The 15,561-nt window shown below is 54.6% G+C and overlaps 1 protein-coding gene across 3 annotated transcripts in view; it reads right to left on the bottom strand.

The window, feature by feature from the left end:
* Positions 1–3,521: 3,521 nt before the first annotated feature.
* COL11A2 (collagen type XI alpha 2 chain) overlaps positions 3,522–15,561 on the bottom strand; it is a 29,150-nt gene continuing 17,110 nt past the window's right edge. For all 3 annotated transcript variants that reach the window (XM_006907394.1, XM_006907395.1, XM_006907396.1), the window contains 36 exons: positions 15,399–15,452; positions 15,058–15,111; positions 14,920–14,964; positions 14,780–14,833; positions 14,621–14,665; positions 14,425–14,478; positions 14,263–14,316; positions 13,985–14,038; positions 13,398–13,505; positions 13,159–13,248; positions 12,932–12,985; positions 12,591–12,698; positions 12,362–12,469; positions 12,178–12,231; positions 12,021–12,074; positions 11,752–11,859; positions 11,491–11,544; positions 11,197–11,250; positions 10,930–10,983; positions 10,724–10,777; positions 10,269–10,376; positions 9,845–9,898; positions 9,642–9,695; positions 9,445–9,498; positions 8,930–8,983; positions 8,548–8,655; positions 8,388–8,441; positions 8,178–8,231; positions 7,796–7,903; positions 7,589–7,642; positions 7,243–7,278; positions 7,011–7,064; positions 6,628–6,895; positions 5,945–6,057; positions 5,356–5,562; positions 3,522–4,646 (listed from right to left, as the gene is read on the bottom strand). In XM_006907394.1, coding sequence (XP_006907456.1) covers positions 4,506–4,646; positions 5,356–5,562; positions 5,945–6,057; positions 6,628–6,895; positions 7,011–7,064; positions 7,243–7,278; positions 7,589–7,642; positions 7,796–7,903; positions 8,178–8,231; positions 8,388–8,441; positions 8,548–8,655; positions 8,930–8,983; positions 9,445–9,498; positions 9,642–9,695; positions 9,845–9,898; positions 10,269–10,376; positions 10,724–10,777; positions 10,930–10,983; positions 11,197–11,250; positions 11,491–11,544; positions 11,752–11,859; positions 12,021–12,074; positions 12,178–12,231; positions 12,362–12,469; positions 12,591–12,698; positions 12,932–12,985; positions 13,159–13,248; positions 13,398–13,505; positions 13,985–14,038; positions 14,263–14,316; positions 14,425–14,478; positions 14,621–14,665; positions 14,780–14,833; positions 14,920–14,964; positions 15,058–15,111; positions 15,399–15,452 — 2,835 coding nt within the window. In that variant the 3' untranslated portion in view covers positions 3,522–4,505. The remainder of the gene's footprint in view (positions 4,647–5,355; positions 5,563–5,944; positions 6,058–6,627; positions 6,896–7,010; positions 7,065–7,242; positions 7,279–7,588; positions 7,643–7,795; positions 7,904–8,177; positions 8,232–8,387; positions 8,442–8,547; positions 8,656–8,929; positions 8,984–9,444; positions 9,499–9,641; positions 9,696–9,844; positions 9,899–10,268; positions 10,377–10,723; positions 10,778–10,929; positions 10,984–11,196; positions 11,251–11,490; positions 11,545–11,751; positions 11,860–12,020; positions 12,075–12,177; positions 12,232–12,361; positions 12,470–12,590; positions 12,699–12,931; positions 12,986–13,158; positions 13,249–13,397; positions 13,506–13,984; positions 14,039–14,262; positions 14,317–14,424; positions 14,479–14,620; positions 14,666–14,779; positions 14,834–14,919; positions 14,965–15,057; positions 15,112–15,398; positions 15,453–15,561) is intronic.

Raw genomic sequence — 15,561 nt, 5'->3', positions numbered from 1 at the left:
GAATATAGAGCCATGACCCACATACTTTGACCTAACTGTAGAATCCAAGCCCTTATAGATGAAGTAGCGAGACCTGGAACATGACCTTTACGCCAGCTGCCATAGTATCCAACATCCAATATCCATAGTATAACAGGCTTTTACCTGTTATACTTTAGAAAACCACCCATCTATTTCTTGGGAATCAAAAGACTTCAGCCTGAAAGTACAATGTTATTAATAGAAAGTGAGGGCAGAACAAAGTAAACAAAATAGATTGCCATGCTCCCACCAACTGAGGGAAAGTGGTGTGGCGTACTGACTCTCACTGAGGCTAATGTTACCATCTTGGCTATTTGGGAGTAGCCCTAAAAGAAGTGCCCCTACAGATGTTCTTGGTCTTCATTCAAGGACTAGCAGCACAGATCTTCCCTATAAAGATGGCACTCTGCTGGCAGTGCCAGTTCCCACAAAACTACCCTGGAGATGAGAATAAAAGATAACAGAAAGCCATTTACAGAGAGCCCATGGGTGACTTCTCATTTCAACAGATTTAAGTGGGGAAACATGATCATGTTCTGTGAACTGCACAGCTGGCCAGGAAGAAGCTAGGATGTGCCCCTGACAGTCCCTTGCTGACCACACCGAACTTACAGGAATAGGGACTACACAACCATAAAATTGTGTCACCACTCCCTATTACACAGGAACTTCTTTCTGAAGCAGTTAGAGCCTTGCTTTGACCTACTGCCTCTCTTCTCTACCCCACACCTGCCCTGATCATTCAAAAACTACAAATGCCAGCATGCAACATGGCCAAGGGGAGGACAGGGATGTGCAGCCCATGGCCTCTGGGATATGTAGTGTTCTTAGGTACAGTGATCTAAGTGCTCCAAATTTTACAAGTTGTTTTTTGACTATAAGTCGCAGAGGCCAAAAATATCAGTCCAAGTCTGAGAAGCAGCTCCAAGGGTGTGACAGGCTAGAGGACCCACCCTCACAGCCTTCCCACTATAATCTCACTGTCCTCCCCACTCCAAATCCTCCTTTCCTAAACCCCCAAGCCTGTTAGCTGTGTGCCTTCCTCCAGTTTCTTCACACCCTCATCAAACCTGGGTGGAGCCTTGCTAGCACACGACTCCATCATATTACTTACCTTTTCAAACACCATCAAGGACTCCCTCTTCCTTATTGGGTTCAAGTTAAACTCCTTTGAGAAGCAGTCAAGATGTTTCAACTTTGTAAATTATATAAATGTCTATCACTATGCTGTATAACTGAAACTAATATAAATAATATTGAATGTCAACTCTAATTGAAAAAGTAAAATAAGAAAAAAAGATGTTTCAGAACTCAGCCCTTCCTATAAGAGTTTATGTTCTGATCCAATCAAACCCAAAGTAACTCCCCAAAGTCTCTGCCTCTCTTTTATCTCTTCTGGGCCCCATCCAGAAGCCCCTACTGCCCACAAGCCACTGGAGCCACTGCCAGCATCCATACGTCCAAATGCCAAGGCACCTGCACTAACAACACCCAGCCCCACCCCAAACCCCCAACTCTGGAACTCTGTGGATATCTAATGGATAAGTGGGCCCTGATTGTGCCTTGTTGAAAATCTTATACTTTATTAATAAAAAGTCCTTTTTCCTGTTTACTGACTTTGTCTTGATTAATATAGTTTGTCTATGTTTGCTCTTAAATTTCTCCCATCTTTCCTTAGAGCCAGGCCTCAGCTGGCCCAGGAGAAGTCCCGCTACAGAGAGGGGGCTGTGGTCCTGGCATCCTCAGCAGCAACTTCGCACAGAATCACTCACAAAAGTGTTATGTGGGGTTGGTTGGCATACTAGTTAAATAGGCTTTTGTGGATTGGCCTGGGGACCTAACCACCATGTATAAATGTTATTTGAGTGACTGTATGGCATTGTTTCCATGAAGAAAAGCTCTCTGAGCTCAGAGCATCTGACCAAAAGTGACCTTCTGGGACACTCCCCTTTGTGCTCCCTGGGCGACCTCTGTGGATTTGGCTCCAATTGCCGAGAGAGCGCTGAGAAACCTCCACTCTGGCCCGGCTTGGCTGCGAGTGGGTGCGGGCGAAGAGAGTGGGGAGCGTTTATTTAGGTCTGATCATCTCTTCAGCCTGGAAGGGAAGGAAGGTGGGTTGTCCGAAGCCCTCGGGGTTTGAAGATGGAGACGGAGGTTGTGGGTGATCCCAGAAATCCCATCCATCACCTGACCCTAAATAGACAAGATCGGGGCCTTCCCTTCCACTCCGCCTCCTCCTGGATTGGGGCAGAGTAGGAGTGTTGAACGAGGGGCAGCGGTTTCGAGATGTCTTAGGGGCCGGAATCTTTCCCCGGCCTTTCAACGGGCAGAGGTCTTGGCGCTGGCACCAGGGGGCAGCAGAGGCAGAGAGATACGCCGAGCCCGAGGCGCGGGCTTGCAGAGAAGGGGTTTTCACCTGCGATCAGTTTTCCTGCGGAGTCTTGGCTTCCAGACTCCCGTAGGAGAGCTTCCTGGATAGAGGAATTAGATCCAACACTCCAAGGATTCAAAAATTGGAGTTTTGTCCTTGGACGGAGACTAACAAGGCAGTGCCGTCGGGGATCCACGGGAGGAGGAAGCAAGGGGGTGTCTGGGGAGTATCTACCCCGGAATCTGGGTCTGGGGTGCAAGGCAGCCTCTGTCCAACCTGCCCCCTAGGGTTTTGCGGACGCGAAGCTGAGACACACATACGCATACGTGCATACGCCCTCCTGCCCCTGCAACCAGGCGTCCAGCAAGGAAAGGGGTGTCCCTACTGGGATGAGGCCCTGGAATAAAATTTAATCTACTGCCAGGACAGGCGGGGCCAGGAAGTGCTGTGTAAAGATGGGAAGGCCTAGGAAAGGCGGGGAGGCCAGCTAGGGATGCCCGGTTGTGCGCCCTGAACAGCAGGGCCTGACTGGGACCCAAGACTGGACCACACAGAGCTGCATGAAGAATAAGCCGTGAAAGGGGCCGCTGAGGAAGGAAGGAGTGGGGTCGGCACAGAGTAGGACACGGAGCGAGGGCTGTGCATCTAGATGCAACAGCAAAGCCTGTAATTGCGTAGGCGCTAACACACACACTTGTCCAGCATGGGGGCCCCTACGCACCCCTGGCTTTTTATGACGGGACATTACAAGGCTGAGGGGGAAGGATGAGATGACCAACACTACAAGTGCAGGAAAACGTTGTTATTGAAGTGAATCTCAGTCTCCTCATTTGCGAAGAGTTTAGACCAGGCCATCTAAGGCTCCTTCCAGGCCTCAAGTCCCTAAAGATTGGGGGAGGGGGTTGTGTTTGAGGCACACCCTCTCCCAATCCAGCACTAACGGCAGGCAGAATTAGGGGTATCCATTTGTGATTCTGACCACGTTAGCCAGGCTTTATGATACCCCAGCTGGACAGGCCCTCCAAGAACAGGGATTAAACCATCCATTTCTGGCTCAGCCAGGAAGAAGGAGCATTGGATGGTGGATGGGTAGGGATTGAAATAACAACACAAGCACCACACACACCCTAGGAGACAATCACATGTTTTAACTATCAGTCAGAATGGATGCTGGTCATAGACCTAGACGAGGTCCTGGGAGTCCATTCCATCCATATGCCCCACATTAATCCTTCAATTGCAGGATCAAGGAAGGTGAAGGGATACTCAGGGGAAGGACTGGGTGGCCAAGATGGCATTAGGATACTCAGGAGGCTCAGGGCCAAGGCGACTTCCCAGCTAATCTGGAAGATATTTCAACAGTCCTCTAGATACAGGCCCTGCACACACCCTTCACAATTCCGTTTCTCCCCCAGGGATTGGCCTGGTCCCCAAGGAACAGGCAGTTTCTGCAAGCCCCAGACCAAGTGAAAGACAGCAGGTATGTGGGTCAGGGAGCCAAACACCCGGTAGGCAGAGATGGGAGAGCCCCACCTGGGCAGAGAGAGTCAGAGCCCTGAGGCAAAGGAGACCATATATTCCAACATTCACAGTGGGTGCTACAAGTTGGGTGTGAGGGAGTTAGGATTCGACTGAAAATTCCCCACGCAGTCACTGAGGAAAGCCCTGAGGCAAGGGGGCAGTGATCCCTGGAGAGCCCTACCGCCAAAGTCCACTGATTTTTTATTAGCATTTCTCTTTATCTTTTTTGTTATTGGGTTTTCCACTCTTTAAATAATTAATATAATTACTTTTAAATACGAAATACAGTGTCTTTTCTCTTCCTCTTGTTTGGGGTGATTGGGAGGTGAGTTTTAAATAGGTGTGTCAGCTGTCTAACAGGTCACAGGCTCCAGGTGGGAGGGCCAAGAGCCCCAGATACCGCCCCTCCCATGGGGTATCCTAGCACCTGCTTCACTCCTCCCCTGGTCCGGCCCTGACTAGGGGCTCTCGGTGCCCTGGCCCAAGGCCCCCTTGATGGTGAGGAGCCCTCTCGGGAAGTAGCACAGAGCTGATGCTGTGGGATTCCAGGTGGGCCTGGTTTCGACTGACGGGGTCAGAGAGAGAAAAAGTGCTAGCCCATGAAGCAGACGGGCCCCAGCAGCACCCCTCCCCGCCTCGGGAGGTTCTCCAGATCTGAGAAGGAGGCATCCAGCACTGGCAGCTGCTCCAGCACAGGTGTTCGCACCTCCAGCACCGTCCGGCCTTGCTGTGTCTTGAGGGGGGAGAAGGGGAAGTGAGGCGGGGAAGTGCACATGCCCCATGAAACCCCACCCTCAGGCCCAGGCTTGTCTCTCCTCTGAGCACCCCGAGAAGCTATTCCTCCAACCGTGTCACATGTTCAGACTCGCTAAATTTTCTTCCAAGGAGTCAGGATCAGAAAAGTTAGGAAGGCTGTGTGCGCCTGTGTGTGTGCTTGCATGTGTGCGGGTGTGCTCATGAGCCAGTCTGTGAGGCTTTGTCTTTGTCTTTGAGATTATCTGTCTGTGGGGGTTACATGAGTCTGTGTGACTGCACAAGGATGTGTGTACGTGTCTGTGGGTGTGCCTGTATGATGACAGCCAACATGATTCCACATGTGTGTGTACCTATGTGACCCCATCCAGGCAACTCTGGAGATGTATATACAAATTGGGGCATCTCTGCCCCTGTGCCTCCATGGAGAGTTGCCACCTGTGTGCTTCTGCTGGACAACTTGTGCAAATGTGTGTACAAGCCTGCATGGCTCACTTGGAGCGATGCTATGTGCACACAGGTGAACCCCATTTCCATCTTCCCCACTCTATTCACGCCCATCTGAGCTTCCTCAGACAAATGTGACACCAGGAAGCTGGACTCTGGCTCTCCCTGGTGACCCTGCCCAAAGGGTTTTCCTCCAGCCTGAGCCTGGGATCTACCCCTAACGGGCTCTTCCTGCTTCCCACCTGACAGCCATCTCTGAATTCCTTGACATAGGGGCTTGTATCTGGGCTCAGCTCGTCTTCATTGGCCCCCCTGAGCCTCAGGGGGCCTTCCCGGGCCACACCAGAGCACGGGTAGGACACATCCTGGTGGGCAGAGACACTGAGCAGCCGCAGGAAGGTGAGCTGGACCACGCCTACTGGGGAGCCTTCTGAGTCCACATAGGAGAACTGGCAAGAGAGAGGGCTGTGGTCAGAGGCAAAAAGAGCAGCCCGCCGAGCCTCTACTGAAGCAGGAAGCTGGGCCAGGGGCATGAGTGGGGAATGGGTGGGAGGAAAGGGCTGGGGAGATATGAGGGCCAGAACGAGAGCCAGGAGACAGGGTCAATGAAAGGCAAACTTTTGTCTTGAGTTGCCAAGGGAAGGAGACAAATTGAGCATAGGAGGGCTGTGAAAAGGAAAAGAAGAAGGCACAGGAATGGAGAAGGGCCAATAAGTGGTCTCTGCAAGCTCAAGGGCCAGAGAACTTGTCACATAAACCCAGAAACCACTAACACCCCGACAGGGGTACACTATGGGGCAGGGGAGAAGGTAGTCAGGGGCCGGGTCTTACCTGTGTAACATCATCCCGTGGCATCACACAGGTTTCCCCACCTGCTGTAAAGTTGCAGAAAACCAGGAAGGCGTCCCGAGCACAGCCCTGGTTGGGGTCAACCCAGTATTCTCCTGTTGGGTGAGGGAGAGGGGAGGGTCAGGGCCCTGAGGGCTCAGACCCAAGATGCTCTTCGCTCCCACATTCCCACTGACCCCCGCAGCCCTTCCCACAATGCTCTCAGTTTCCCAGTCCTACTGCTCTCCCACCAGAGCCCCATAACACAGCCCACCCTACTCCAGGTTCTTTCATCACCTTATACCCCTGCCCCATCTCTGACAGCCCTGACTCCAGCACACCCCCAGGCTGTAGGAGCACCGATACGCTCATGCTGGTACAACAAATGTGTGGCTGCAGGTTTGCACACGCCTGTCTAAATGCAAACACATGTATACACGTGTATGTTTATCTATTCCTGTAGATATCAGGCTGATAATGAGCTAGTACACACTGGGAGGACCATATCAGTTACTAAATACTGAAATACTTATGAAGTGGCTAGTAAGTAGCTGCTGTTCCACCCTCTCTTCTACCCTCACCACTCCCACCCCAACACCTTCCCCAAGACTCTCCCAACATCCATTTTGCTTGTCCATGCCCATGCTGTTGTTAATATTTTTGTGTCCCCTGAGGCTGACACTGACCATCAGGCAGCTCTGGGTGGCAGAGTTTCAGGTCCTGGCAGGTGCGAGCAGGACTGTCCTGGGTCCCTGTTGGCCGCCTCATCTGCTCTATCTCCTCCCGCAGGGAGTCAAGTGAGCCAAAGATCTCCTCTAGCCCCCCAGGACTGCCCGGCGCACCCCCAGTCGTCATGGCCTCATCTTCCTGCATCAGGCGGCTTCCATCCACTGAGCGCCGAGTCTTCTTGGGCATCTGGATGGGTAGAGGCTGGATCACTTCACCCGGGGGACCCTGGATGGAGGCACAGATGGAGAGGATGAGAGACGAGGTCAGTATGAGGGTGAAGCAGAGAAACACTGGAACAGAGAGGGACAGTCAGAGAAGCAGGCCCTGACTTGTAACTCACCGGGTGTCCTGGAGGGCCCTGGACGCCCTTCTCTCCCTTGGGTCCAGCTGGGCCCTGCCAAAGGAGTAAATGAGGTCACGAAGGGGTCATGAGGTCAAGCATGCAATCAAGATCACAGAAGCGCCAAATCAATATCCAGGCTGGGAACGAGAGTATGTTTGCTCCAAAGAGATAGTGACAAGTCCAGCTTGGGGGAAGAAGCAGAGCTCAGAGCTGGCTGGGGTTCACTCACTGTGGCTCCTTTGGCTCCCTTGGGGCCAGCAGGTCCCTGTGAAATAAAAAAAAGAAAGAAAGAGATGGTCACCACAGGGGAGCGTTGGGACAAGGAGGAATGGAGAGGCAAGGTCATGAGTCCAAAGGACAAAGGGATTCACAGGGGAGTAGGCATGAGGGGACACAGGGACATTGGAGAGACTCTGGCAAGATGGGGGAGGAAACACTGCAGGTATAAGAACATATGGGGGAAACTGAGGCCTATGCTTGTGAGGCTGACAGTTGCCATGGGAGTCATTGGGAGATTACAGAGCGGGGAGCAGTGGGGTTTAGGGGGGTTAGTAGAGGAAAGGTGGAGTACTCACGGGGAGGCCAGGGGGCCCTCCAGGACCAATGGGGCCAGATGCTCCTGGGATACCCTAGGAAAGGGAGGACCTATTTCAAATGGGTCATCTTCACCTACCCCTCCCTCACCCTACCACTGAGTCTCCACCCCTGATCCCACCTACCCCCAACACTATCTGTACCCTCATTCACCCAGACCTTCTAGGACCAAGCCCTCTTCGACTCACTGTCTCTCCCTTCTGTCCAGCAGAGCCCTGAGGGCCAGGAAGTCCTCGATCACCCTTCTCTCCCTGTTCCCCAGGGGGTCCAATCAGTCCGATAAGACCTGGGTGACCCTGAAGAAGGGGACAGGTGGTCAGGGGGGAGCACAGAGGAGACACAGGGATGTGGGAGGAGACCACAGGGGTCAGAGCCCAGAAGACAAGAGATACTCAAGTGCAGGATCTGAGGAAAGAGCAGGGGCTGTGAATAGCCCTCGATGAGTAAGGACCCCCAAAGACTTGGTACTGGAGGCCTGAAACAGAACAGTGGGCACTCAAGGTGCCCGTAGGTTTTGGGGGATAAAGGTGAGAGGAAAGATACCTGGCCACTTGTTCATCTGTCACTCACCTTCTCTCCCTTGGCCCCAGCATCGCCCCGGAGGCCAGGAAGCCCTGGGGGTCCCTGTAATGAGACAAGGAAGTCATTCTTTCCAGGGAGAGGTGCAAACAAGCTGTTCCCCAACCACTTCTGACTTCCTCGAGGGCTTCAGTTAGATGCCCATGTCCCCAGAGCACTCCCATCCTCACCCACCCCACCCCCCAATCCATAGTCACTCACCATGGGACCTGGAGGCCCAGCCTGGCCTGTGGCTCCAGGACGACCTTGCTGGCCCTGCAGATTTGAGGGGAGCACAGAGGTCAAGAGGAATGTCCCCATACTTTACCCCTTCCATAGCCCTTCACCTCTTCCAACCCAGCCTCTCGACACCATGACTTACCACTGAGCCCGGGAGCCCCCTCAGACCATCAGGGCCAGGTTTTCCTGCTGGGCCTGCAGGACCCACAGGGCCTGTCTTTCCCGGGGCACCCACAGCACCAGGATCCCCCTGAAACACACAGAAGAAATGTCTCCTATGAGGCAGAGGAGGGGGTTGTGGGTGGGGGCAGGGAGTCCAAGGTAAACAGGGTGAGGCAGGGAGGAGAGGCCAAACCCCAGGAGCCCCTGGAGCAAGAACAGGTACAGAAAACCCAGTCCTCCCACAAGGGGCTCAGCCTGGGGGAGGTGGACATGGGGTAGGCATTCAGAGACAGAAGAATCAGGAGTAAAGGGGCAGGAGGATGGAGGAAATGTTCCAGAATCCAGGGCAGACTCTCCCTCACCTTGGCTCCCTTCTCTCCTTGTCGCCCCTCAGGACCAGGTGTGCCAGCAGGACCCTGCGTGTGGAGACAGGAAGGAAGAGTGGATGAAGCCATGCAGAGGACAATTCACAGACAGTAAGAGCTCGTACAGCTTTACCATTTGTTAAAATACTGAATAGTTCTGAGCATCTGGTGAAGAACCACTTGCCCACATACCACCTACTGCCCTACCTCCTACTCCAGTAACTATAAGGTTAATCCCTGGTCCAGCAGGGGCCCTCCAGAAAGCCAGCCCCTTCCTCCAGTGTCCATTGTGATTGGTTGGTACACACCACCACCCCTGGCAAGAACTTACATACCAAACCCCAGGAATGAGCATACCCCAAAATACACAGCACACTTATAAACACATGTGCTCAAGCAAATGTGCACCCTACCCAGGCATCTCCCTGCCCATCCCACCAGCCATTGCCTCATCTTCTGTCCACCCTGCCCAAGGACTGACCCTCAAGATCCCAGGTTTCTAGCTCACTTACCCGCTTCCCAAGCGGTCCAGGGGGCCCATTCTCCCCAGTGGGACCGGGAGATCCCTAGGGAGAGAGGAATAGGGGTGGGTGAGTGTTTAGCCTCCAGCCAAGGGGCCTCTCAAGAGTGGGGCAAAGAAGAGGGGAAATGAGTCTAAATGCTTGGGCTCAGGGGTAAAGAGAGGGGTCATAGGTCACTGGTCACTCACAGGCTGCCCTGGCTCGCCATCCTCTCCACGGTCACCTTTCACACCATCCTGGCCCTGTCGGGATGAAGCAAGGTCAGAGAGGGGTCCCAGTCTGGCTGGTGTCACCCCAAGACTGCTGATCCTCCCATCCCTCTACCTGCCCTGCCAGCTTCCAACAGCCAAGTTCATCAGCCACACAGAAGCCCACCCTGGGTAAGACTCACCCGAGGGCCACCTTCTCCAGGAGGTCCAGGGTCACCAGGAAAACCAACAGGGCCCTAACCAAGAAGGAGGACAAAGGTCAGGCTCACAGCTCCCTAAGCACACACAGAGCCAACACAGAACCCCTTGGGTGCATGTAACACTCTCCCTCTCTACAGACAGTAGTGTCCTTGCACCACCTTAGAAAGAGTCCCCTTCACCTCTTCCCCGTCGTGCACTACGTGCCTTCTAATGCATTTTAACTAGAGGGCGCCTCTCATGTTCTCTCTCTCTGGACAGTAGACCCCATACACCCCTCCCAGGAGACCCCATACCCAGAGCCTTCCTCCCAGGTATCCCCTATTCTTGGGCTCTAAGATCCTCATACCCACATTCCCAGGTCTTCCATTCACAAGAGCTCCTCTCGGCCCCTCCCCACAAACTCACAGGATTCCCTTTGGGGCCATCATCACCGGTGGGGCCTTTAGGCCCTGGCGGTCCTGCCTCTCCTGGCTGCCCCGACTCTCCTTTCTCTCCACGCTCCCCACGTGGACCCTGGAGGATGAGTGGAGGGTACAGATGGTCCCAAGGGGATCTCGAAGATCAAGGATGCAGCCCCTGCTTCTAAGACACCTTCATCCACCCCCAAATCCCCTCAGTGATGGTGGGATGCACAGAGAAAGACAACCCCATACAGGGGTCCTCTGGCTCCTCCTCCCTTCAAGGAAGGGGTGGCAAGGCTCACTTACACCCAGGGACCAAGCCCCATAGAGAATGGCTGGGGCAAAGACTCCTGGGCTGTAGAGGAATTCTAGCTCCAGGAGGTCACAGGAAAAGTGGGGGTGAGGTTGAGGTGGGGGGTGAAAGGAATTGGGGAGAGGTGCCTCAGAGCTATCACTCACCTTGACACCTGGTTCACCCTGGACCCCAGGAGATCCTGACTCTCCTGGCTCCCCCTGCAAGGAGATTGGGGTCAAAATTCCTCCTTATCCCCCAAAAAATCTTGACATTCCTCACACCTCATTCTCTTTTGACTGCCAACCAAAATTGGAGGAAGTCCAACCTCCATCCTCCCCAAGAGCAGGCCATTCACCCCCTTCCTAGGTACCTTCTCTCCAGGGGGACCCAGGTTCCCAACACCTCCTGGGGGACCTTGTGGACCCTGAAAGAGGAACAGAAATAAGGATCACAGCTTAGGGAAGTAGTGCCATTCTAGAGGCAGAGCCCTGAGGTCACAGCAGTGAGACAGTGGGAGGCCCAGGGGCCAGTGGCTTCTTGTGGTACCCGAAATAAGACTAGAGTTTATTGTCTGGGGCAAGGGAGGCAGAGGACTGGCAACATTAATTTGAAGGGACAAGAGGCCAAGAGGACTCACATCAGCTCCATTTGGTCCAGCTGGGCCTCGAGGTCCGGGGGGGCCAGGTGGTCCCTGGGGAGAAACAGATACACCAGAGATTGGGGAGGGAAATGAGAGAAACAGTGATGGATGCACATGAATTATGGAGGGTTGCGCAAGGCAGAGATCCTAGGCAAAGAGGAGGAGGAGCAACAGCCAGGCCAGGGATCAGGGGGCCAGTGGCAGCTAGGATGGGGCTGGATGGGTGGGGGTGACTAGTAGGTGGGTCTTGGGTCAGTAGGAGTCATGCATAATCAGTGAAATCACACTCACCATAGGGCCCACATCTCCTGTTTCTCCCTTCTCTCCTGAGGGGCCTGGCAAACCCTGTGCAGGTGTACACGGCACAGACCTAGCTGATCAACCTGCCCTAGATCCCCCAGTTCCCTCCCTCAGATCCCACATGCTTGCCCCACCAGTCCCCTGCCCCCACCTCCCCAGTCCTCATCAGAACGGGGCTAGCAGGGGTCTGGGACAGACATCAGCTCCATCCTGACCCCAATTCTCAGCCCCTATCTCCACTCTTCAATTCACCTGCAGACCAATGGGTCCTGGGGGCCCATTGAATCCTCTTGTTCCTTCATCACCTTTGGCTCCAAAGTGTCCTTGGGGTCCCCGAGCTCCAGGCTCCCCATCTGCTCCCTGAGGAGCAGGGACAAGGGCACAGAGATGGTCACATAGAGCTGGGTACCAGCCCCGAGCCCCCTATTCCCATCCCCAACCCCAGGGGAAGAAGGGAACTGAGGGCAGACTGGGGACTGCTGGGGCCTCTGGTGAGAGTGGGCCAGGCATCAGTCACTCACCGCTGCTCCAGGCTGCCCCACAGGACCAATGGGTCCAGGGGGTCCAGGAGGGCCCTGGGGGAGAAATGAGAGTCAGAGATACCAAGACAGGGAGAGAAACCAGGTGGGAATGAGGTTTAAGGCCAGAGGTCAGAAGTCAAAGGTCATAGACACTTACATGTTCACCCTTGTTCCCTTTAGTGCCTTTCTGTCCGGGGTCTCCCACCTCACCCTGGGAGAAGGCAGATGAGACATTAAAGAAAGAAGATGGGGAAAGTGGGGAGAGTAATAAGACAGGCCACGCCTAGATCTGCAATCTCATCTGGAAAGAAGTTGAGTCCAGGGGCTGTGGGTTCCCTCACCTTGTCTCCATCCTCTCCTGCCACTCCTGGGGGTCCAGCAGGACCAGGAAGCCCCACAGGACCCTGTACCCCATCACGGCCAGTCGGACCAATGGGGCCCTTCTCACCCTGTGGGAAGTGAAGAAAGGAGTCATGACCTGAAGATGACCCTTACCCTCAAACATCCCCACCAGAAACCCTCCATAATCTAGCAGCTCTTTGGGGGCCCTAGCAGGGACCCCACACTCACCGGGACACCTTTCTCTCCTGCTGCTCCAGGGGGACCTTGAGGTCCTGGGCGCCCTGGAGGTCCAATGGGTCCTCCTGATCCTGCCGCACCTCGTTCCCCAGGGGAGCCCTGAGAGGAAATGGAGTTAGATCTCCATGGAAGAGACCACAGCCTACCCACACCGGAGGACCCTGACCATTGTCCCCAGGAGAATAGCCCAAAATCAGATGCATTACAGCTGACTCTAGACTCCCTCTGCCCAGTCCACAGCCCTGCCTACATCCAGATGCCACTATTCACCCTTATTCACCCACCGCCTTTCCTGGTTCCTCCCCCACTGCCCCCAGAGACCCCAGACTCACTGCAGGGCCAGGGGGACCAGCCGGACCTTCATTTCCCTTCAAACCGGGTCCACCCTATGAACCGGAGATTTGGAGCAACAGACGTGAGACAGGAAAATGAAACATCACAGGAATGGGGGTCCAGGAAACATGCAGGTTGGGGATGGGGGACAGGCTGAGATGGGAGTGGGTGACTCTGAGGAGCACCAGGATTAGCGGTGACTTGTTACAGGTGGTCTGATACTCACAGCAGTGCCGGGGAGGCCTCTCTCTCCTGGGAAGCCCCTAAGCCCAGCGGGACCATCCTTCCCTGGGGCCCCAGAGGGACCAGGATCACCCTAAAAGGAAAGAAAAAGTAGTGAACCACAGCCGAGCTACCAAATTATGCAGAAAGATCTCTAACATCCCTCAAATCCCCAATTGACCGTACCCTTCAGCACCCCAACCCTGGTCCCCCAAGTTCCCCTCTACCTGGCCCCTTACTGACCTTTGTTCCTTCTTTTCCAGCTGTTCCAGTCAGTCCCTGCTCTCCAGGGGGTCCTGGGGGGCCTGGATGACCTCTCTCCCCCATGGGCCCAGTTTCTCCTGCTGCTCCCTGGGGAAGAAGCAGAGAGATTCTAATCTTAGACCCTTCAGCCCACCTTCTGCCTAAAACAGCCATCCTGGCCACCCTAAAATACCCCTCTAGAACCCCTTTATGCCCCAAAGCTACTGGGAGATTTCTAGGGGCTCTCTGAGGCCCCTGCTCCAGTTTCCAATCCCTGATGTGGAGCAACTACACCACCTCTGTCCCTACTGGGGGATCCTGGTCCCTCTGGGGCCCCAGGGAAGGATGGCTGTGGAGCAACTACACCACCTCTGTCCCTACTGGGGAACTGCCTCTTCTCCAAGACCCAAGAAAATGAAAACTGGCCCAGGAAATTGAAGTTGGGCATCAGTGCTCCTAATCCCAGGCCCACCATTTACCCCAGCCCCAAGAGGTCCAGGGCAGGGGCTTGTGATGGGGAAAGAGGACAAGGAAAGACAGAATAATTCCAGGGTCTGGGGTCCACTCTCTCCAAAGGGCAAACATACCTGAGGTCCCACCACTCCTGGGGGACCAGGGGGGCCAGTCTTCCCTTGGAAACCCTGAAAGAGGAAGAGAGGAGAGAGCAGTCGGAATACACTATCAGGCATGGACAGTGTGGCAAAGAATCCAGGTTCCCAGAGGAAGGGCAGAGTCGCCCTTCCTTGGCCATGGGTCTGAGCAGCGAGCACTAGGATGCTCTCCGCTCTGCCAGGAGAACCACCCTGGTGGGCCTTCCAGACAGTTCTGGAATTTGAGGGTCTGAGGGAGGCAGGGCATCACTTACCACTTCTCCTCTCTGGCCTGGGTGTCCTGGCAGCCCATCCTTCCCAGGGGGGCCCTGGAAGGGATTCAAATGTCAGGTAAATTCTAAGCAGGGAAGAGAATGGGGAAGAAGGACTCAGAGAACCAAGGTAGGCTAGAGGTCAGAGATCAGCGGTCAGCTTACCGGAGGTCCTTTGGGGCCAGGAAATCCGTTGGGGCCTTGAGGCCCAGGGAGACCCTAGAGACAGAGCTGAATTGAGTCAGGAGAATGAGGTGGGATGCTGGGTAGGGGACACAGCTTCTTCCCTGGGGTAACAGGAAGTTGTTCCAAATGGCTCCCTGGGGAGAGCTGGGGACAAGAAGACTCCAGCAGCACTTACCCTTTCTCCGGGGGGCCCATGAGGGCCATCACCACCTGATGTTCCCTGTGGAGGAAACAGAGTCAGAGGAGGTGCTTTCTAGCTTTCCTGAGGTCAGAGGAGTTGGTGGGGAGGTGGGCTAAGGGGCAGATGGCCAAGAGCCCTGCCAAGACCACTAACCTTAGCTCCAGACTTCCCAGTGGCACCTCGGGGACCCCGCTGACCTCGTGGACCCTGGAAGAGAAGAGAGGAGTTGTCAGAAATCCCCAATACACCCCTTTGGATCTTAAGATACAGGTCTCTCTCCCCACTGCACTCACCGTGGGCCCCCGTTCTCCCCGTGGTCCTGACTTCCCAGACAGGCCCTGTTGGCAATGAAGCAGACAACGCATTACCCAGGGCATGGCTCCCCACAGAGTCGCCCTTCCCTCCACATCCTCTTTCTTCCCTCAGCTTACCCGGGCTCCCTTCTCTCCACCGGCTCCAGGAAAACCAGGAAATCCCAGGGACCCCTGGTGAAAATAGGAAAGGAAAAATTGAGACACGAGAAAAGGGAAGGGCCTAAGAAGGGCCAAAGGAGGTCAGGGGAGGTGATGGAGTCAGTAGTGTGGGAGACCTGGGCTCTGCCAAGAACTAGGTGGCCTTGGACAAACTCCTACTGCTCTCTGAGCCTGTTGCCACCTCTGTGGAACAGGGTAGGCTAAATTCTCTCTATAGGGCCCCCACTCCTCTGTCAGTCTGTGCTTCTGCAATCAGGTATCAGGAAAGGAAAAGGAAGAGAGGATACAAATTGCATCACCTTGGGACCCTGGCGTCCAGGATAACCAGGCAGACCAGGAACACCCAGCTTTCCCTGTGGAGGGACAGGGAGCAATGAGGAGTGAGAAGAGCCACAGATACCACCCTACTCCTGGAGACCCCAACCCTCAGAGATGGGAGCCAACCCCAATCCAGCAATGCTC

This window comes from Pteropus alecto, unplaced genomic scaffold (assembly GCF_000325575.1).
Source record: "Pteropus alecto unplaced genomic scaffold, ASM32557v1 scaffold202, whole genome shotgun sequence".
Lineage (NCBI taxonomy): Eukaryota > Metazoa > Chordata > Mammalia > Chiroptera > Pteropodidae > Pteropus > Pteropus alecto.
This window is presented reverse-complemented; position numbering and strand designations above follow the sequence as displayed.